Genomic DNA, 23,629 nt, shown 5'->3' with positions numbered 1-23,629 from the left:
CGAGTCCCGCATCGGGCTCCCTGCTCAGCAGGGAGTCTGCTTCTCCCTCTGACCCTCTTCCCTCTCGCACTCTCGGTCTCTCATTCTCTCTCAAATAAATAAAATCTTAAAAAAAAAAAAAGAAGAATCTGAGACCCAGGTTTGATTGGTATCATTGGTTTGGGTTCCCACTTGTTTTTATAATGCAACATACTAGAAATGGGAAAAAGCCAAAAGCAACAATGGGACCAGAAGATATGTAAGTATCTAGGACAATGTGTGACACAATGTAGTTGTCTAATTAGTATTTATTGAATAAAGAAACTCGAAAGTCCCTTGCTAGCTCCAAAATGCTACTCTATTAAGGTGAAGGGGCTGACACATGCCACAACATGGATGAACCTTGAGGACATTAGGCTAAGTAAAACAAGTCAGTCACGAAAGGACAAATACTGTATGATTCCATTTATATGAGGTACCTGGAATAGGCAAATTCATATAGACTGAAAGTAGAATAGAGGTTTCCGGGGGCAGGGCGGGCGGGAGAATGGGGAGTTAATGCTGAATGGGTACAGAGTTTCAGTCTGGGATAACGAAAAATTTCCAGAGATGAATGATGGTAATGATTGCACAACCTTGTGAATGTACTTAATGCCACTGAACTGCACACTTAAAAATGGTGAAAATGGTCAATCTTATGATATGTATATTTTACCACAATTTTTAAAAAATTCTTAAACGATGTTGGGAGCCTTTTCGCTCAGGGTGGGTTTTGTTTGTTTTTAAAGATGAAGGGGTACAGCTCAGTAGCTTGTTATGTTTTAGGGCAACATAAATCAAAGAAATAGTGCTCCAAGATCAGGATTAGAAAAAGGAATAATCACAACCCAACTTTGCTTCAAATCAAAGAGCTTTTAATGGTGTCTATTCCCCAAAGCCCTAATAGGGATGGTCTCGCACATGCTCCATGATTGTCTTCAAGCCAAGCCAGGTCTCTTCAGCTGTGGGCAAGATCTGCCTGGCCGGCAGGAGGAAACCATATCGACCAGTGTCCCTCAGTTCAAAGGCAAATGAGTATTTGATGCCATGGTCATATGACCAGTCAATGCTTCCTCCACTGGCTTGGTCTGAAGGGCAAATGAGAAAAAAGTCTGGTTATGCTATTCCCTCTGGCCTCTCCAGATATATAACCTCTATGTTAGGTTTCACCAATACCAAAGATAAGTCAGGCCCCTCTGCATGGTCCTTGAGAGCAGGGATAGCTTCATAGGGAGTCATGCTTATGAAAAAATATAAGATTAATTTGAAAAGCAAAAGGTGTTATTCAAATGGACGCTATACTTAGCCTTCCTTTGGCGTTTTTAGGAGCCTCTGGCTTCACCCACCCATTTGGAATCCTGCCTGCTCTCCCAATCGGCACCTTCTACACCTTAAGGAGGCCACACCACTTCCTTCTTTAGAGGAGTGCTAGATGTAGACCTTATTTTCTCTTGTGGGAGAAGAAGGATTACAAATAGAGTAAGAGATTTGGGCTCTGCCCTCTGGGAACTTTCAGCATAAGGGTGGAGTACGTTTTATTCTGATATCAAATAATAGGCCCAGGACTTATACACGATGGGTTATACCAATAAAGTAATGTGCACCTGTGTAAATTTTGGCCGTTGACATGACAGATGATGAAGGAAGGTGGCATTAACCTACAAAGACTTATGACAATCATGACTCAGGAGAGCTGAGCAATGGACGGGCTCTGAGGCCCCTCCCAGGGAAGTTGGGTAGAGGTCAAATGGAAAAGTTGGGGGCAGAGATGGAGGAAATTACCTAGCCCCTAAGAATGGGGCTGGATGGAGGGGAAGACCAGGGTGTTGTACCAGGAAGAAGTAGGATTAGTGGTTAACATTATAAATTAACACTATAAATGCCTGTGATTTGTGTCTTTGCCTTCACCCAAATGGTTGCTGACTTGAACTGAATCTTCCTGGGTACCAAAATTACTAACTTACGCTACCTGACTACAGCCTATCCCACTAAGAGGTCCATGGTGGACAGAACACTGGCTTCAGATTGAATCCTGATTCTGCAAATCATTAGCTGGGTCACCTAAGGCACTTACCTCTCTGAATCCCAAAGGTTTCATCTGTCAAATAGGCATAATACTATAGTACTTATTTCACAGGGAGAATTAAATGGGAGAACATTATGTGTATGGTTCCAACACTTGTTGAGCACTTACTAAATATGTTAGGTACTATGCTAAATCGGTTGATTTAATCCTCACACGGGTCCCAAGACAGATACTAGTATTATTACCATTTTACAGATAAGGAAACTGAGGTTCCAAGAAATTAAGGGAAGGAGCTGGGATAAAGTATGTAGGATAAGCATTCAATAAAGTTCAGTTGTGATTATAACCACCATTATCAATAAACGACTAGGATCCTATCAAAAAAAAGCCAGACCACGTGAAAGGTAAGAGGTACCTGGAGGGGAGTAATCCACCAGGAAACTAACAAGCAACATTTATATAGTGCCTTACAGTTTGCAAACACTTTTATTCTACATCCTGTCTTTTGAGCCTCTCAACAACCCATTTCACAGATTAAAAAAAAACAAAGGAGGATGAGTGACCCACCTGAGATTACTCGGTTCCAAAGTGGCAGAACTATAACTCAAACCCAGGCCTCTATCCCCAAGGTCTGGATTTTTTCACCCTCCACCTCTCTGAGAAAGAATTCAAGTGACAACTTCGCCTATTGTAGTGCAGCTCCTCAGAGCCCTTTCCAGGTGAGAAATTACCCAGGAAATGTCTCGCCCACCACAGGAGTCCAGCCACCTCTTGGGTGGAGTGAAGCAGGTGTTCAGCCCAGAGCTACATACCAATCTAGGGCAGGAGGCAAAAAGTACTTAATTGGGACCTGTTCTTAGAGGCAGTGCTTGTCCACGCTGGCATGAGGCCAGAATCAAGGATAACAGAGTCAGCTCTGGGCAAAATGCAGCCCGAACTTACTTGACCATTAATGGTCAGGTTCCAAAAGATCACACAGCAAACCCTACACATGTCTGATACTTGCTTATTAGAAATATCTGTAACCTTACCAAGAGAAACACACTATACCTGAGCCTTCCGAGAATATGATGGTTGAGACCCCATGTGGAGAGCACAGGATGCCATTCTGCTGACATTCTCAACTCCAGCCTCCACTCAGAGGCTGCCCAACACAGAAAGCATGCAACCCTCAGCCTTAAGTGGCCATCCTGGCCTTCCTCCCCAGCGCCAGCAATCACAGGGCCCTCCTTCCTGGGGGTTCCTCTGCCAAAGGGGAGAACAATCCCCCACGGAACGTGGTTTAAAAAGGTTGGGGCAACTGTAAGCAGATCAGTCTTCCCAGAGAAGAGCCCAAAAAATATGTAACAAGAGCTCCAAATCTGTTCGTTCTGTTTGACTTGGTAATCTTGCATTGGGAATATACACCAAAAGGATCGTCTAAAAGAAAAAGAAGTCTGGGGGCGCCTGGGTGGCTCAGTCGTTAAGCGTCTGCCTTCGGCTCAGGTCACGATCCCAGGGTCCTGGGATCGAGCCCCACGTCGGGCTCCCTGCTCAGCGGGAAGCCTGCTTCTCCCTCTCCCGCTCCCCCTGCCATGTTCCCTCTCTCGCTGTGTCTCTCTCTGTCAAATAAATAAATATTTTTTAAAAAAAGAAAGAAAAAAGAAAAAGACGTCTGTACCAACATGTTTGTACCAACATGTAGTCGCACCACTTAGCAAACAATACAAAGGCCCAATAACCAGGGTATAGCAATCTGGAATAACTGGAATAACAAACACCTGGAGTAGAAATGCACAGAACCGTGCAGGAAATAACAAAATAACATTAACTGAGAAAGGCTGGACCCAAAATGGAACAGAGACACTGATTACAACTAGAGAATTATATTTGTGTTCATTGACAAAATTATGAATGAAATTGAAACATAAAATGTGATGATTATTGGATCTCTTTTTTTAATAAAGTCTTTTAAATGCCTCATAATAGCAAAAAAAAAATAGAAAAAAAATGAAAGAAAAGAAAAACCATAATCGGGGGGTGGGGAAACGTTCACGATCAGTTTTTGGATTTCCATCAATTGTCCTAGATATGCTAAGTGAACTCTTGTGCCTCAGCTTTCCAAGACTACCGTTAAGAAAAGTGTGACTAGGGGCGCCTGGGTGGCTCAGTCGGTTAAGCGTCTGCCTTCGGCTCAGGTCATGATCCCAGGGCCCTGGGATCGAGCCCCACGTCGGGCTCCCTGCTCAGCGGGAAGCCTGCTTCTCCCTCTCCCGCTCCCCCTGCCGTGTTCCCTCTCTCGCTGTGTCTCTCTCTGTCAAATAAATAAATATTTTTTAAAAAAAGAAAGAAAAAAGAAAAAGACGTCTGTACCAACATGTTTGTACCAACATGTAGTCGCACCACTTAGCAAACAATACAAAGGCCCAATAACCAGGGTATAGCAATCTGGAATAACTGGAATAACAAACACCTGGAGTAGAAATGCACAGAACCGTGCAGGAAATAACAAAATAACATTAACTGAGAAAGGCTGGACCCAAAATGGAACAGAGACACTGATTACAACTAGAGAATTATATTTGTGTTCATTGACAAAATTATGAATGAAATTGAAACATAAAATGTGATGATTATTGGATCTCTTTTTTTAATAAAGTCTTTTAAATGCCTCATAATAGCAAAAAAAAAATAGAAAAAAAATGAAAGAAAAGAAAAACCATAATCGGGGGGTGGGGAAACGTTCACGATCAGTTTTTGGATTTCCATCAATTGTCCTAGATATGCTAAGTGAACTCTTGTTCCTCCGCTCTCCAAGACTACCGTCAAGAAAAGTGTGACTAGGGGCGCCTGGGTGGCTCAGTCGGTTAAGCGTCTGCCTTTGGCTCAGGTCATGATCCCAGGGCCCTGGGATCGAGCCCCACGTTGGGCTCCCTGCTCGGCGGGAAGCCTGCTTCTCCCTCAACGCTTCCCCCTGCTTGTGTTCCCTCTCTTGCTGTGTCTCTGTCAAATAAATAAAATCTAAGAAAAGGAAAGAAAAGAAAAGCTTGACTAACAAGCGTGCCTTCCCTTAGATTCCCAGCACAACGTCGTACACGTAGCTGGGCTGGCACCTCCAGCCTGTGTGCAGGCTCGCTCCTCTGAGTCGAGCCTGCTCTACCCACCTCTGCTTGACTCCTTCTCATCCCTCTTCTCCCCTACTCTGAAGTGTCACTGCCTTGCTCGTTTCTTCTCTCTCCTGGAGCTTCCACCTCTCCCTCTCTATTGGTCCTTTTCCCACAGTCAATAAATAAGGCTCTCATCTCAGAAAAGACACCCTCCATTTCTTTCTCCTTCCCTTCTCATCTGGGCTCCTCCAAAGAGCAGTCCACGCACCAGACCTCTGCGCTCCCCCATCCCCTGTGCTCCTCCAGTGACCCTCATGCTCCTGAAACGGTCTGGGTACGGTCACCAAGAAGCTCATCGTAAAAATCCAGTGGTAAATATTCTGTCCTCAGCATAGTTGACCTTCTCATAGCCTTTCATCATTGTTAACCCCTGCCTCCTTTCCGACGACTGCTCCCCCCCCCACCAGCTTCTGAAACACAAGCTTCTTGGCCCCTCTGCCCAGCCCTGCTGTGTGGCCCTCCCTCACGAACCCCCTCTGCTGTCTGACAGCTTGCTTCCCTCCTCCATCCAGGGCTCCTCCCGCTCCAGGTGATGTCCTTGCTCTCCTGTTCCAACCATCCTCTCTATGTCAACTACTCTTAAGTCTCTCTCTCCACAGAAGCCCAGAGCCGTGTGGCCCAAAGCCTACGGGGCATCCCCACTAGAAAACACTACAGTTATCTCAGCCTCAACTTGCCCGGAGCTGAACTCATTCCCTCTCCAACCCCACGCTGTCTTTCACTTTCCCGGAGGTCTCCCTCTATTAATGGCCCTGTTCAATGACCTTTGGTGAGAAACTCTCAACATCTAATGACTGACCAAAGCCTTTTGGTTTTCCCCGCTTCATGTCTCCCCAGATCCTCCACGGCACTGCTCTAGCGAGGACCACCACCTCCCCCTGAACAAGTCCTACTCTTCCTGTGGGAATTTCCTACTTCCAGCCCATCACACTCCATCCTCCCAATGCTAGTAGCTACTGTGTTTTATTTAAAACACGGTGCCTCAACACACTCACTCCCTGCTGAAAACTCTCCAATGGCTTCTAGAATCCTTTGGGTTATGGGTTAAGACTTAAACTCCTTCACTTGGCACCCAAAAACCTGAACCCTCGCTCCCCTCGTTCCCACCTTCTTCCAGCAGTTCCAAACCTCCTTGTGGTTCGCAGAGTCCATCAGGCAGTTTCTTACTTCTGTGCCTTTGCCCGTGCTGTTAAAGAGCCAGAATGGCCCATTCTTTTCCCCTCCTCTAGCTATTTGGTGAGCAGCCATCAAAATCCTGCCCTCTTCCATACGTAGCTTTTCCTGATTCTGCCACTGTTTAATCCTCCCAACTTTCTAACACTTTTGTATCACATCTAGCCTACTACTGCACACAGCATACTGAGGTTCACTTGTCTTCCTGTTTGTCTCCCACATTAAACAGTGAGTTTCCTGCGGGTTCTCTATGTCCGTAGTACTTGGCATAACGATTAGCACATAGTAGAGGCTTAATAAAAGTATGCTGAACAGAGTGTGTGCCTGTAAGAAGTATTTGTTTCCAAAGGGTCCATGGGTGTGGGAGTACAGGGAGACTCCTGAGCATTCAACTGTGGGCTCTTGAGTTTCTGGGTTTGCCCATAAGCAAGTGGGGAGATTCCTCTGGGGGACTCAAGACTCTGCACGGGTGCATTAGGATTTCCCACAGCACTGCAGCTGTTTCTTGTTTCTATCCCAATCCACCGTGGGAGAGGGGAGTCTCAGAAAGTCTGACAGCAGGCTCCCCAGCTTTATTCTTGCCATTAGCAGTATTCCTGGATTTACCTCCCCTTTGTCTCCCCAAATTCTACATGCACAAATGGCTGCAACAGAGTCTATCCACTGAAATATCTGGGTCCTTTTAAAGAGTCGCCCCCATTCTGCCCCCACAACCCAGTCCACAGCACTACTCAGGGTATAAACCCCTCTGAGCCAAGAAAGGAATAATTAATAAAAGTGATGACTTAGGGCCAAGTCTTGACAAAAGCTTATTTTTAGGCAAAGAGATTCCACATAACGAGAGTGAGCTGGAAGGATCGGGACAAGCAGAGAGCAACGCACATAGCTCAAATATTTAGGAAGCTCTTTGTTCCAGATATCACATAGTACCTTGTGGGGGGAAACCGGGCAGGGCTGGGCACCACACACGAAGACCTAACCATTTCACATCAGGGCACTGAAAGGCTCTGGCCCAAAATCACATGGCGCCCGCTTAGTGGGTCATTTGTAAAAAGACATTAGATACTTACAGATGACTGAGCAGATAGGTCCCACTTTGTACTTGGTGCCGTGCAGGCTGGCCAGAGCCTGGGCAGCCTTTTTGGCCACTTCATTCTAGAGTGAGAGAACCAAGGAAAGGTAGATGGATAACACTTGCTTCTTGAAAATCAAATGCCCAAGGGCAGAAAGTAGAATGGGGCTGTCTGATTAACTGGACTCTCTGGTTAACTCAGGCTTAAACACAACGCCCTTTCGTTTCAGTCATTTTCACTGAGAAGCAAACATTAGTTCACTTCTGTTGGCTTCGAAAATACAACACAGACACCTTCATTGTTTATTTGATCATCCAGGTGTTTGCAATAAATACACTAGGGTCATTATTTTGCCACCATCCCTCCTTGTTCAGGGGTGTAGGTGGAAATAGGGTGGGAGTAAGGGGCTAAAGAGAATACGTACTGACCCCAGGATGTACCCGGGAAGTTGATTTTTTTTTTTTTTTTTTTTTTGCTAGATCCCTACATTGGCTTACCTCCTTATGATTGTCTCTTTTTCCAAGAACTAGAGCTCAGCAAAATATTTTCCATTATTTGAGGGTTCCAATTTTGACTGATTGGGGCTTTACTGTCCTTGCTAGGGATAAATGTAAGGTCTTGAACTTGGGTCCAGGAAAACAACTGTACAATTACCAGATGGGGGAACCTGGCTCGGCAGAATCCTCAGAGAGCCTGGGGGTTTCAGTTGTCAATGAGCCCAACATGAGTCAACAGCACAGTGCTACTGCCAAAAAACTAATGTGACCCTCAACTGTTTAAGCAGAAGTGCATGGTCTGGAGGAGGGCAGCTATGGTCACGCTCTGCTCTGTGCTGGTTAACCCACAAGTTTTATGTTCACTCCTGGGAGCTACCCTTGAAGAACAGAGACGATCCAAAGCATGTTCGGAAAATAGCAAACCAGAATGGTGAGGGAACTTGGGGCCATATTATGAGTGCTTGAAGGAGCTGTGGGTATGGAGTAGGGATATGGAAAAACCTAGCAGAACCAGGTTACTGGTCTTCAAGTGATTAATGGATTTGCTTCTTTTCAAAGACAGCAAGATGATAAACCAGGGCTGGCAGGTAAAAACCATAAGGAGAAGGTATGGACTCTCTATGAGGAAGAACTCAAACAATCAAATCTGCTCCAACATGGAACAGAATCCCTGTCCAAACACAGGATGGATGACTATGTGGCAGAGATATGAGCACCCAGTTTGGATGATTTAAGGTCATCTAGGTCTACTACAAGTACCTTTTAGGTTCTTTTCAATCCTAAGGTTCTTTTTCCCTTGATTTGGCCTTGAGTGGTAATACTCACCAACAAAACCCTGAAAACTGCCCTACAGGGCTAAAATCCAACGGATGAGATGAAAGATACACCCAAATGGGAATAATTTATTGCATTTCTGCCAGGCTGCGGACAATAACGTATTTGAAAGTAATTTGACCAAAAGGTCCCATCTCAGGGTTTATCTCTAACATATGGGTCTCAAAAACCAAGCCTAAAAGCCAAATTGGGAGTATCTGCATGTTCTCTTCAGCTGGGGAAAGCTCTTGCTCAACTGTAAAGTAGCCCCCTGAGATGTCACCATCTGACTTAAGGCTGCCACCAGTTTGCTCATTCCTGAAACAGGAAAGATGATGGAAGGTAGCAAGTTAGGGAAGGGAGTGTCTGATGCCCAACATCACACACCTGTGCAGCATGATGGCAGGTCACAGAGTGGAAAGCACCAGGAAGCTATAAGGCAAAGAGCTGGAAGACAGTACTGTTTAGCATCCAGCATCTGACAGCATCTGACTACAGATGTAAGAGCCTCACGTCCAAAAACAAGTGGTTATGTCCTAAGCAACAGGAAGCGCATCCTGGGAATTCATGGTCAAATTGAGGCTCCTGCTCATCTAGATTAAGGCAACAGTAATTTCATGAATTCTACTTCCCAAGGAAACTTAATTTGGGAAAGTCCACAACCAGTCTTTCAAACCTCTGCCTGTATCACAATCTTCTCAGTGGTAGGACCCATTCATCTTTGTAACCTGTCACTAGTACACCCCCATCTCAGTACCCAACTTTATGACTGAAACTTACTTGTCCACACAATGGACCTTTGTGGCTGAGCTGAAATACATTTTGGAAACTTACCAGTTCATCAAAGTTATCTGACTGGGTACATGTATACCCATAGGGGAACATCAGCAGCTGGGAATAGCTGTGGAGGGTAATGAAGGCCTTGATCTTCCCGTGACTCTTGATGAAGTCCACTATGGATTTCACTTCAACTTCAGAGTTGGCATGGGGTCCACGGTAGGAATCAGAGCAAGGGTTGCTGCTGGCTCCAGGTCCTGATGGGATGCAGAAGAAGCCCAGTAGGAACAGTAAGCTTCAAGGAGATGCTGTATGGATACATTTACCGTGCATCACTAAGTTCCTCCTCAGGAAGTCAGCAAGACTGTCCCTGCATTAGGTGGAGGTGCTATCTAAGGGCACAGGAGGCCAAAGTGAAGCGATTCTGGATGCATCCTCTCTTCTTTAGAAAGATGGTTCCTCTATATGGCAGAAAGAGCTATCAAATTAGATCATCTCCTCTCTGTGGGAGTTGTTGGAAGGAAAGCTAGATTTAACATTATGGATGGAATTCCTGCATTGGGTGGGAGTTGAGCAAGCTCTTTTTCTGGGATTGCTTCCAATTCTTAGCGTCCAAGAGTAGAAGATTCTGTGCATCTGTACTTCTAAATCACAAAGCCACAAATGCAAGGAACCTCTGACACCGTTTCTGCAGTGAGGAAATCACAACTGCACTTGACAACAAGGCCACCTTCGGCCTTGATTTTCTCAGCAACTGGAGTTACTCGTGACCACCAAAGTGGTCCACTGTGGCCTGGCCAGGGCTCTGAATGCTAGAGAAACTTCGAGGGAGAGGCTGGGACTCCCCAGGGTCTCTAAATGATATAGACAAAGTATAAATACAACCTGTCACTTTATTTCAAGATTATTTAATAAGAACCATAATATTTCAGGAAGAAAATACCTGACATTGAATCCCTGGGCATTGTTCGGTATTTTGGATCTGATGCTTTGATTTTTTTTTCCTACGCTAAAAAAAAAAACATTATAAAAGCGATGAATGAACTTGCCATTCATCCATATCCTGTCACAATTCCTGAGTGGGTCTTTTCTTGGTTCAATAACTCTCATTAATTCATTTGTCTTACAAATACTTAGTGATTGCCTTCTATGTTCCAGACACTGTACTAGGTGCAATGAAAGACAGTTTCTAACCTCACTGTGACCAGAACTAGTGAGGAAAAAACAAACAGATTTCAGTTCTGTGATTAGAGAAACATAGGAGTTTTAACTGGTCCCTAAAAACCATAAAGGAGCCCCCCAACCAGGCTGCCACTGAACCCCAAAAAGTTAGAGCCACAAGTCAACAAAATCCGAGCAGCAAGCCAATATTTTCTCTTTGAATCTGTTTTGAAAATCAATTTCTTAATCCTGTTTGTACTTCTTTCTAGTTTTCTTTCTCGAAACATCCAGAGATGATGTAATGCTTCTCCTCTGAATAGATCCTAACCCCCTCTAGTGGTTGGTTCAGGGCTTCCTGAGTGAGGCCTCCCGCCATTGCGCCAAGTCTTGCTCTGAAAACTCAGAAGCGAAGCCGAGCTGGGCTAGAGCTTGCGGGAAAACTAAGATGTGAGACAAAATATATTAAATGCTGCTCAGAGATCTGTGACAGCGCTACGCGCCTGTGAAGGGAATTTACTTAAGTGTTTTTCAAATAGGTTTTTAAATGGCTTCAATCCTGAATGGGTTTAGCAGGCTGACAGCACTGCAGAGCCCTGCAAAAATAGCTAGTTGGCCAGACAACTTCGGGCCATCCCTGGGGGCAAGTCCCTGCGCTCACCTCCAAAACCTGCGTCCCAATTCCGGTTAGGATCAACACCAACACAGGAGCTTCCTGATACCTTGGACCGGGTCTTCCGCCACATACGATTCTTTAAAATCCAACCGAAAGAGAAGACAGGAAAAAAAGAATGACTGTCACTTGGCCTGATGAGAAAGGTCCCTTTAGAATCCTGTTCATTTCCCTTGCTCCCTCCTGGGAAGGCCCCTTTGGAATTACACTAATTTCCCTTGCCCACAAAGTAGTCAAGCAGTCCTCCTACGGGGTTCTTCAAGGAGCTTCTTGGTCATCTCACCAGAATGAGAAGTAAATAATCCCCCATCTCCTCCAATCAATACCTGGCAAACCATTTTCCATAGGACACCGGTTCTATTCAGTGTTAACAATAACAAAAAATAACAACAACAAAAAGTGGGGAGAGAGCAAGAGTTCTGTGATAGAATATTTCAGGAAACTATAGAGCTAAATTCGCGAAGGTACTTCAGCACTTCTAAGAGTTTCTTAATGCTTTCCTGTTTTTTCCTGCGGCTCCAGGAGAGGGATATGGTAGGCGGTACTTCCCACACTTGACCGTGCAGCCCTCTACCCACAGGGTATCTCATGAGGTGAGTACTAGTATTTGTATGAGTTCTTTTTGAACACCCGTTGAAAAACACTAGCGTAGTCAGCTCTCTCCAAAAATAAACTTGAAGCTCTGATTCACTTTGAATATATGTGGGGTCACCGTTGCCACAGTGGGGTTCTGTAATAAGATTTTAAAGGGGGAAAAAAATCTACGTAACTCCTTTTAGTGATATTACAGAGGATTTCTTCTACAGATTGTAAGTAAAATGCTAACTGCATTGTACTGCCTACCTAAATCCTACTGCAGTCGAATTATCAGCAGGTAACATCCGCCTCCTCTTTTCCATCAACCCCACCACAAAAAACGCAGAGAGAATTGGAACAAAGCTCCGAGGTGACTCACAGTGAACACTGAGCTCTAATAGTCCAGCCTAACAGCTGAAATGGGCTCTGACCGAGGCGATGTGTAAAGACATCGTGTGTCAGAATGAGAGGTGATTATAAACTCCACTACATGCCTCAATTCAGGGCCACTACTGAGAAATTACGCATTCCGCTTCTGGTAAACCAAGAACAGAAAGGTTACTTTTGTTTAAGTTCCTACACATCTCCGTAAATTCTTGTTGAAGAAAAAGGTCCAGGCTTACTTTGGTTTGAGAGAACACATATCCATCGGGATTTGTGACCGGCAGCAGGAAGATATCCATCGTGTCCAGAATGGAGGTGATGGATGGATCATTTCCATAATCAGAGGCAATCTGAGCAGAGACAATGTAGACATCAATTTCACACTCCCCTCTCACGGGGGAACACGGGATGGAGTATTAAGGCAATGTGTTTTTTTTTCGAACATGAACTAGATACCACTGCTGGTCAATGAGAGCCTGCCAGGACTACAGCCCAGTCTCCTGTGATGCTCATGTGTTTAATATGCCAGCATCCATACTTTTATTTCCAGTCAGAATAACTTACTTAAGTAAAACTCAGATATCACTTATCCATTCTCTCTCAAAAGTGGAATTCTTTCTATTCATTCCAAGGAAGCATTTTGCAATGGTATATGTGGCTTATAGGGATCTGTGCACCGAAGACATTTTTTCAGTTTTCCTTCATCATCACAGAGACTAGCTTTCCAAAAGGACTCATGACAAACAACAGATTACTTAAATGTGTAGAGACTTTTCTGAAGATACAGAGGACCGGTTAAATTCCATTTGGGGAATTAAATTTCCACTTGCGATCAATTGCAGTGGAGTTGAAGTTTCTGCTGGATTAAAATTTATTCATTTCCTGTGCTCAGCCATCCTAAGGCATTATTATTCAACTGTTAAATATCCATTTCATAATACCCTAAAGGTAACTGCATTTTAATTGAAAGGAAAAATGTATCAGTCAGTATGCACGTGGTTGCACATGCTTGAATGATCTGATGTGGATTGATTTCCTTTGCTCATGAATTAACATTCTGATTTATAGCATGTCATTTTTGAATTACTTAAGCAATACCAGACTAGGTCACACCCAGCCCACTGTCCTCTTAGTTCCAATGAACATGTGGAGGAAAGGTATTGCGACACTCTGACTTCAAAATCAGATTTGGAACATTTTCAGAAAAACCCAAAAACCGTTAACTAATTTCACTTTGGATCTATAGGGCAAAGTAAACTCTTCTAGCACCTGTTTATATTTTCCATCTGAGCCCCTCTGGTGATTTTATAGATTTCTAGCACATCGTCCCTCAGCCCTCAGGGCCCAAGGCAGCAGAGCAATTTTTCTCTAGTCTGTTCTTATGCTGAAATCTGACTCCTGGGGTCCTTACTTAGCACCCTCTCAATCTCTTCTGGCTGTGCCTATTAACAGAGAACACAGTGGCCGGCAGGCCTGGGGACAGTGCCAATGTGCTAGTTGTTGCAATACCACAATCCCCAAAAAGGTTGAACGGGCCTATTTCCTGCCGGTGCAAAGAAAAGCTCGCGGAGAGCATCAACCGTTAGGACCACAAAGACCGTTGCGTGATTAGGTGGGGCCTAACCCCAGAAAGTCAAAATAATCGAGGAATTATAGGAAAAATGACCTTATTTGCTGTCCACAGTGCAGTAGCTTGTGTAACCCACTCACGAGCATGGATCCCGGCATCTAGCCAGATGGCTGGCTTGTCTCCTCCGGTGCTGAACTGTAAAACAGTGTGGAAATGTGAACAACTCCACCGCTGCAGGCTCCTGTCCCCGATCTTTTCCCCTGAGGCCTTGTCTGTCCGTCCCTCTTTCTGTACTTGATGTGACTGAGAGAGAAGGAGGAGGTGTAGACAGAGATGCTGTCGATTAACTCTTATTTCACGTGATTTTTCTGATCCCCTGCTTTTAATAGAAGTTTAAATGCAGGCTAACAAGAGGGCATAGACTTTTCCTCCTCTGATATCTGTAAAAACTCGTTGCAGATAATGTAATGACGGGAAATCATTTGTTGTAAATTTTACAAAACAGGTTACAGAATAGTATGATGCATTTTCAATTCTCTTAAAAGGCTAATTCATGTATGTATGTTTATATATATACACACACAAACATATGAGACAAAGGAAGAGGGGAGGAAGGGAGAAATAGCAAGATGTATTACAACAAAATATTAACGGCTATCACCCCATAGCCGTGGAACTCGGGATGTTTTTCCTTTTTTGCTTCTCTATTTTCCAATTTTTACAATGATTGTGTTATTTTTGTAATAAAAATGCTTGTGATAACCTTTTGAGTCCTTCATAAAAACAGGATGGTAGGTTCTGGAGGTGTTTTCCAGAGTTTAAATTTTATGATCTAAGTGTCTCAGTTTTATTTGGAAGAGTGGCTTTGCCAATTGGATCAGTAAATGGGGAGGAAAAGATTATTTTTGCACCATCAACTTCTATCTCTGCGCTGCATTCTAAACATAGCAGATAAGGTAAATGAGAAATGCAAATCCTTGCTAAAAATTACATTTCATGGGCTTCGAGAGTTTTAGTTATAAGTGTTTCATGTCTTTTCCTCCAAAGAGCTCAATTGTAGAAAGTGGGGAACTTTCAAAAACACGTAACATTCTCACCCACGAACTACCCTAGAGAAGAGAAGGCCAGGACAATCCGAGGGGGAGGAGAATCTGGGATTTCCTGGCCCAGTGGTAGGAGAAACAGGGAAGAGGAAAAAAAAAATTTTTTTAAAGAAGGTAGTAAATATTAGCAAATGTACCACGGTGTCATAAAGTAGGCAAACCACTTCTCTCAAGCCTGCTTCGGGAGAAACACTCTGGAGAAATCCATCTGTCCCAATGAGTCCGTTGGTTCTCAGCCATAACATTTCCAAATTTAGTAGGGAGTTGTGACATTATCTCTTTTTTTTTCCCCCCTCTTTCACAAACTCTTTCTAGGAAACCTGGTAAATAAGTTTCACTTTTTCGGGGCAAAGTAAAAAAGCTTGAAACTATCAGCACTAAGACGGTAAGAGGTTATAGGTTGGAGTAAAACCCTAATCTTTTTCAAACTAGCAAACAAATGCCTTGGTTTCCTGGGCATTTGCCTGTGCAGTTCAGTTGCCCTGTCATCCTCCCGCACACTGCAGGGACGCTTCTGTTTTCAAATGCAGCTCAGGCAAGTACTTGGCGCCTTTTTTTTTTTTTTTTTTTTTTTTAATTTCTTGGTTTAAAAAAGAAAGAGAAAAAAGAAAAGGAAAAGAAAAGGGAAACAAGGTATAGAACTCCTACCTTGATTAATTACAGAATACCTCCTCCATCCCCCCTGCTCACCCTGAGGGCCGCACCCCGTCCCTCTCCCCTTTCACCCCCGGGGCCCACACCACCTCTCCCAAAGCCCCCACCTCACGGCGGACGACCACCCCCATACCTCCCTCACCCTGGGGCCCTCGTCATTTCCTCCATCCCCGGCCTTCGCCCTGGGACCCCCGTCACCTCCTCCATCCGCCCCCCTCGCCCTGGGGCCCGCACCGCCTCCCCCTTCCTCTGTTCCTATTGGCGCGTTCGCCTCTGGTTCCCTGCGAGCGAGTCTATCAAAATGAGAGCATTAATTCACTCCTGCAGACCTGCGTCAGCTTGCGCAAGAAAGAGAAAAAGAAAAGGAAAGGGGGGGGTTGGGGGTAGTGGGGAGGTGGATACTCAAAACCAGCAAGGACCGGTTAGGAGGAGAAAAGGGAAGGGGGTGGGGGGGGGGAGGGAGAGGAACTGCTCTGCAGGCAGAGCCGGGACTGACGGCCCGCCTGGGAGCGGCGAGATTCTAGAAACCTCGGGAGGAAAACCCACAGCTGCACTTGTGTACCTTGAGCACGTTCATGGGCCGCTTTTCAAAAGAATGGCCAATATTCACTTTGCTCACTAGACCCGGGTGCTGAGCAACGATGTTATCCATTTCTTGGGAAATCTGAAATGTGTAAGAATAAGTAGACATTTGCAAATGAATGATGTGATGCAACCATTAATGACTTTTCTCCCGCCTCCATTTCCATTCCTTCCGGGAAACGGAGAGGGCAGCGCGGCAGATGCTGCGGGACTGAGGACGTTGGACACAAAGCGAAGACACGATGAGTCACCGGGCGTCCGCCGGGGTGGGAAAGGGGGAAGCCATTTTGTGGCAGCGGAGCCGGCTCGTTCCGGCTTTGCGCTTCCGACAAAATGGCACTTCCCTGGCTTGCCTGTGGCTTTCCTCAGCCCCGCTCGGAGGGATAGCTTTCCCGGCCACACACCTGCTCGCCCTTACTAGCAGAGGGACACGCATGGCAGGGGCACGCCCCCAAAAAAAGGTGGACTTGGAGGCCGGCGCTACAAAAGGCAGCGGGGCTGGTTCAGGCCGGGGGCGACGGGGCGCTGGCCTCCGAGGCACTTCCGTCACCAGCCCCCTGGGCTCCTACTTGGAGGCTGACTGAAACGCTGTGCAGCCGGGCCACCCGAGCTGGGTCCGTGGCTGGGACTGAGACGTGCCTGGGCGAGGGACCCGCGTGAAAACGGCCCCTCCGGCCGCTGCCGGCGCTTGCGCCCCGACGACACGGACACCACTTTGTGAGGCCAGGCAAAGGAGAGAGCGAGCCAGCGAGCCTCTCACTTTCTTCACGCCCTTTACCCCTCATTCTTTGTACTGGTTCACAATCCCTTAGCTGAAACCCATAGGGGCCATACATAGTTCAAATTAAGAAAAAAAATTTTTAAGAAAGTTCGGAGGAAGGGGGCGCCTGGGGGGGGCTCAGGTCATGATCCCGGGGTCCCTGGGATGGAGCCTCGCCTTGGGCTCCCTGCTCAAGTGGGGAGCCCCCTTCTGCCTCTCCCTCAGCTACTCCCCCTGCTTGTGCGCTGTCTTTCTCTCTCTCTCTCTGTCAGGTAAATAAATAAAAATCTTAGAAAAAAAAGGTTGGAGGAAGCCTATATTGTATATTGTACATGTGGCATTACTCCATATTCGGAGACATTAATATTTCTGGCAGTGAGGGGCGCCTGGGTGGCTCAGTCGTTAAGCGTCTGCCTTCAGCTCGGGTCATGATCCCAGGGAGCCCCGCATCGGGCTCCCTGCTCCGCGGGGAGCCTGCTTCTCCCTCTCCCGCTCCCCCTGCTTGTGTTCCCTCTTTCGCTGTGTCTCTCTCTGTCAAATAAATTAAAAAATCTTTTTAAAAAAAGATTTTTCTGGCAGTGAGACAAATGAGTAGCAAGTCAGTTAAGGTCAGAGTTTGCCCCCAGATGAGTTTAGGTCAGGTCAGCTTTTGCCACCAAATAAATCGGGGAAAAAATGAGTTTCAGACTTCTTTGCATTTAGAATTGCTGGTTTAGGGGATGAGGACCCACCGGATTCCTCCTCTCTGGCTCTGCCCTACTCCCCCACCTCTCCCTGTTACCCTCCAGCCCCCATCTCTTCATCCTCTCCCTTCCATTCGCCCACTCCAAATCATTTAGGCACGTGGACCCCTGTGAACCCCGAGAAAAGTTCTGTGTCACAAAGAGGCAAGTACAGCCCTGCCCAGATGTGCGGGTGGCAGTGTGTGACCCAGCTGGAGGAAGGGGGGCAGTCTTCACACCAACAAAACTCCAGCGAGACAGCAGAGACCTCACAAGACTTGCTACTACTAGGTCTGGGAGTGTTGGTCATGTTGGGAGACCCAACCCTCAGCAGAAAGTCAGAGGTGTCAGGGTCTCCCCCGATTCCATTATCAATGGCAGCCAGGAAGCACAGTTCTCAAGTGGCTTTGGGGGCATCACAGGTCAGAAATGGGCAGAAGGGCCTTGAGGGGAGAGGCTCATGAGCAGAAGAGGCTGTTTGTGTGCTCACTTAAGACACTCCTAGACAGGGGCTCCTGGGTGGCTCAGTCGTTGGGCATCTGCCTTCAGCTCGGGTGGTGATCCCGGGGTCCTGGGATCGAGCCCCGCATCGGGCTCCCTGCTCCACAGGAAGCTTGCTTCTCCCTCTCCCACTCCCCCTGCTTGTGTTCCCTCTCTCGCTGTGTCTCTCTCTGTCCAATAAATACATAAAATCTTAAAAAAAAAAAAAAAAAAAAAAGACACTCCTAGACAATTCCAAATAATGGAATGGCCCCTGGGATGGGCAAGTGGGCTTCAGGGTCCTGCCTTAAAGCAGTGACACGGATACTGGCTGTGAGATCCTAGAGAAAATTGGAGAAGTGAGGAGATCATATGAGAATACTCCCCATTAAATCACAAGGTAGAAGTAAAAGCCTTGTCATCAGAGGAGAAAACGGCCCATTCCTCTGATGTTCATTTTGAAACACCTACCTCTTGCAAAGTATGATAAGCCTCAAAGTTGAAGTTACCATCCCGTTGTCTTCTCTGATTAAGTAACATTTCTTCATTCTCTTTGTCCAACAGAACCTAAGATAAACCAGTCACACCTATGATCAGTTAATGGCAATCCATTTGCATCTACAGTTGTGAGGGAAATGCCAACACTCAGGTCCCCAGTCCCAAGCATCCTCTTCCTGTCATACAGGCTCTAGGGTCATGCCTTTCCCTTATTCTGGCAGCATCCTGAAAGGGGATGAGGTGCTAACAGGACCTCTGGCCAGCCAGACGCGGCAAATATGGGATGACAGTTAGTCCCGTGGTTGTGTTATAGCTCTCCTACCTTTCTGGGAACGCAGGGCCCGAGCTAACCCCCAATTAAAAACTAAATGAATAAGGTTTTACTTTTACTTAAATGAACACCCTTCAGTTTGTACTTTATATTTCTGCCAGAGATTGTTTTGCCCTTTCCCTTAAGACTTTTATTACCATATTCCACTTATGCCAAATGCAAAAGGGAGAGGGTCAGTGTCAGGGGTAGCCCAGACTGCAGGAAGGCCCCAGTGGCACCCACAGGTCCCTTTCCCTGGCAGAGGGTATCCAAGGAGAAAAAAGGATGGATTGTCAGTTCATGTAGACCAGCAAGACTCTGGAAGGATGGTCGATGGGGTAATTACCTGAACATCTTCAATCATGGTGGAATAAGCAATTCCCTGGGACTCCAAGAAAACTTTGACTGCCTGGACGTTCACAAAAGGAACTCGGACATGGGCTGTCTCTCCTGGGATCGTGGGTGATTTCCAAAAATCAAGCTGGAAGGGGTAAAAGGCTGAGGCAATAAGTGGGTCATTCCAGGGAAATGGACAGGTTTCCAGAAATCAATTTGTATCCATTTTACCAGCCCGCAAGACTAGAATCACTGTAGAATCACTCTGATATTGCAAGAGGGTTTTTAAATATCCAAGCAGGGGCCTATGTGTCATATTGTTTGTACCCCCCCTACGGTTAGATATTAAAACTGGCGGAAGGCAAAGATTATTTTAAAACTATGGCAGTTTTTTTTTAACAGTTGACATTCCAATCCAATTCATTTCATAACAGAACATTAATACTGTAAATTATTTTAGGATGGAAATAATGCATTAAAGCTGTTCAGCAATTTTTCTTTTTTTTTCAAGATTTTATTTATTTATCTGATAGAGACAGTGACAGAGATAGCGAGAGAGCACAAGCAGGGTGAGCGGCAGGCAGAAGGAGAGGGAGAAGCAGGCTCCCCGCTGGGCAGGGAGCCCGACGTGGAGCGCAAAGCCAGGACCCTGGGATCACAACCCAAGCCGAAGGCAGACACTTAACCGACTAGGCCACCCAGGTGCCCCTGTTCAGCAATTTTTCAAAGTAACTTTCACAACTGATCTCTCTTTTCACTCTTATGATAAACCTGTGAGATAGAAGAATGGTATATTTATCCTCATTATACTGAATGAGATAATGAGACACAGGGAAGGTAGGTGACTTCCCCAGTGTCACAGAGTCGAAACTAGAGCCCAAGCTTTCCATATCCCAGCTCCTTGAGTTTGCGTTCCACGCTATGTCAGAGAAGATGAGAGCCAATCTAAAGAGATCCCAATCATCGTGTCTAACTGTGGAGTAGTCACTTTGGGAAACAGAAGCTCCCTCTAGGATGGATACCTGAAGATGTTCTTCAGCTTCCAATTCCACCAGATGATTTACTTGTTCTTCATTCCTTGGTGAGATCTCAAGAACCTGGTCCCTAAGAATATTAACCACAGACATGATCTTAAAAGCAAAGCCTGGACACTCTTTCCTGTTGCTTTCTGCTCCTGTTACTCTCTGCATGTAGGAGCTTAATGGAGCAGTTAATAATCTCTTTGACAATTGAGAAACTAATAAATTGTATACTGACCCACATCGCCAGAATGAGGACTTGGTAGAATGGCTTTACTTCCCCCCAAGGAAATGGTATCTAGATAATAATTAAGAGGTGTACCTACGCCTAGCAGGAAGCTTGCCATTAAAGTTACCTTTCCTTTAGCTAATGATGATTTATAAAATAACACCTGCTGGTCATAAAGCAATAGCTTTTAAAACTTGTCTGTTCCTGCTTTTCAGAAATGAGGTGGGTTTTTTTTTTTTTTAAGTGGAATAATTAGGTTGGTGCTTGTAAGAGGAAATCGAATTCACATCTGGGTAGACCTAGGATGTTTTGTTGTTGTTGTTAACTGAAATGTATTAGAGTTCCATCTCCAAACCCCATTCATGTGGCCCAAGCTTGGGGTATGCCAAAGACAACTAGGACCCTGAAAAATCATGGTGTGCTCTCCACACACAAACCATACACACGCATAATGAGGAATAAAAGATATCAGGGACACCTTGGCAGGAAAGAGAAGTTGCAAAACAAGCAAACATATATCCTTAGAAAAAAGTTGGGGAGTAGATCTGGATTTGTATAGCCCTTCCTTGGCAATAGAGATTCCTTCTCCTCTGTCCTTTCTCCAAGTAGGCTGACTTCCTGAGTCACTGCCCTGAGCATTTGTGCAGTGGAGAAAGGATTGGTACAAAGAGCCATATACAAGGACCAGAAACCAGACCTTCTGAAACCAAGTGCCATGCAACTTCCAATGAACATTAGTAAAATACGTAAGTAATAGCGTGAGATCTTCAAGGCTCTTCTGCCTACAAGTATCCACTTGCCCCATGATCTGAAAATTCTTCCACTTGAGTCACATTCCTTTTGGTTAGTACAGACAGCCCAGGAGCCCTCCTTTGTAATGGGAAGGCATTGAGAAAAGTACTGCTTTGGGCTAATATTTCCTGGTGTGTGTTCTAAGGAATAGTTGCCCTTTGAGTTGCTCAGGACATTTAAAAAAAAAAAGTGGGGAGGAGTTTGATGATCCAAAAAATGGGTAAATGCAGCAACCTAGATCCCTTCTTATAGATTTACAATGCACAAGAATTTAGTAAAAGTCACTGGAAATCCTATAGTTTGTTAAACCGCTGATTTCCAAGTTTATTTGACCACCCACTACTTAGGGCCAAACTTATTTGACCACTTCCTTAATTCCCTGGAACATTCTTCAAAAAATGCTGCCTGAAGCCTTTCATAGAATCTTGAAAACAAAGTACTTTAGAGCAAAGGTGAATCCTATGATGCCACGAGAGTTGGATTTGGGCTGAAATCTACAGCCCTGGTCCTCCCACCTCGTGAAGTTCCGTGGCCCGGGCACTAGATCTGGAGATGGGGAGGACAAGGGCTGACGTGGAGGGCGAAGCCCAGAATGGCCAGGAGGAGGTGGTGGGAGAGTAACCCATCACTTACTGAGATGCACTGAGACAATCGGCCAAGCTGCTTTATTTTCACTGATGCCCACCATCCCTACATTCAGATCATCAGGGGAAAGAGATATAAAGTATATGTGTTCAGACTTCACTTTGTTTTTTCCTTTAGATGTCATTCATCTCTTTCTTGGGTCACTCATTTCTGTCATTCCCACTATTCCCTCTCTAAATCTAAGAGAACCTCTCTGAAAATGCTGAACACTTGCACCCATTATTCTGTGACAATCCAGTGAGACCCTGTGAATCAGGTAAAAAAAAAGTTCAAACAGACACCAAAAAGCATAACTTACCCCACAAATGTTTCTCGACAGTAGATATGCCCCAGAAGGGCACCAAAAACCAGGATCAACTTCATGGTCAAGGGTGTTCCCAGAGTCCAGAATTCAGGGTCACTCCTGAACTTTATTTATAGGGCCCACGGCTGAGGCTGATCTGGAGGCGGTGTAAGAACTCAAGTGAATGCCCACATGGTAAAATTCCCACCTGCATGTCAGATTCTCAAGGCTGTAAACACTCACCTGTGTGATATCACCAATCTGTACATTTTCCATTCCTGCAATGAGATAAACTTTGATGGCAAGAAAACAGAATTGCTAGAGCATACCAAGGGCAAATCATGTATTTATGATTTAGAACATAAAGTGTCACTCTGACCAGTGATAGAAGCCAAATTAATAGACCTGAGGTTAAAGTCCTTTCTGGGTCTCTGACCAAACAAAAACAAAAAAACAAAAAGGGTACAGCATTTATAGTAATTATGCGAGCATCCTATCACATTCCATTAGTTTGCTCATTTGTTTATTTTTATAACGTTTACCCTGAAACACTACAATCACTCAGTCCACATCTACTGAATCTCCCTGTAGAGGTGGCCCATTCCTGTCCTCACTCTATATTAAAACAAAACAGAAGGCCTTTTAATATTCAATTTTGGACTGTTTCTAAAGTGATCCATCTGCATTTGTACCAAATTGTTGTCCTTGTTTCTGCGCTTTTTTCCCAAAATGAAAATGTCTTTCTGATTATGACAATGAAATTGCTTGTTATAGAAAGTTTGGATAAAAAGGAAGTGTTTTATTTCACCACCAATAGTTCCTCCACCTGAAGAAAATCATTTGGTGCATATCTTTCCAAATTTCTATGTTTTAGATCTTTTTCTTAAAGATTAGATGATACCATGTATTCTGATTTTTAAGCAAAGGGTTTTTTAAACAAAGGTGATCTTGGGGTGCCTGGGTGGTCAGTTGTTAAGCGTCTGCCTTCTGCTCAGGTCATGATCCCAGGGTCTTGGGATCAAGCCCTGCATCGGGCTCCCTGCTCCGCGGGAAGCCTGCTTCTCCCTCTCCCACTCCCCCTGCTTGTGTTGCCTCTCCTGCTGTGTCTCTTTCTGTCAAATAAATTTTTAAAAATCTTAAAAAAAAAAAAAAGGCGATCTTTCCTTGTCTATAAACATAAATCTACATTAATCTGACTTTGTTCTTCATTGCGAAAGAGAAAGATCAAACTACCTATTTTTAGGAATCATACTTTATTGCACTTAATCATTCACACACATTGTGTTCAGCCCAGCAAGAATCAACCACAAACAGACAAAAGGAAATTTTCTT

At 45.1% G+C, this 23,629-nt stretch overlaps 1 protein-coding gene across 1 annotated transcript; it reads right to left on the bottom strand.

Moving 5' to 3' along the window:
• Positions 1 to 890: 890 nt before the first annotated feature.
• On the bottom strand, positions 891 to 22,377 carry CPA2 (carboxypeptidase A2). The gene is made up of 11 exons (XM_088018389.1): positions 22,313 to 22,377; positions 20,352 to 20,526; positions 19,340 to 19,474; positions 18,657 to 18,752; positions 16,204 to 16,305; positions 13,981 to 14,079; positions 12,554 to 12,664; positions 11,343 to 11,433; positions 9,581 to 9,780; positions 7,434 to 7,518; positions 891 to 1,106 (listed from the first exon to the last, which is right to left on the bottom strand). Exons 1-11 carry the CDS (start codon positions 22,375 to 22,377, stop codon positions 919 to 921), a joined length of 1,347 nt encoding a protein of 448 aa, XP_087874515.1. The 3' UTR covers positions 891 to 918.
• Between the last annotated feature and the right edge of the window lie 1,252 nt (positions 22,378 to 23,629).

Source organism: Eumetopias jubatus, unplaced genomic scaffold (assembly GCF_037043125.1).
Source record: "Eumetopias jubatus isolate StellerSeaLion01/CBP00866 unplaced genomic scaffold, mEumJub1_p1.0 scaffold_14, whole genome shotgun sequence".
Lineage (NCBI taxonomy): Eukaryota > Metazoa > Chordata > Mammalia > Carnivora > Otariidae > Eumetopias > Eumetopias jubatus.
This window is presented reverse-complemented; position numbering and strand designations above follow the sequence as displayed.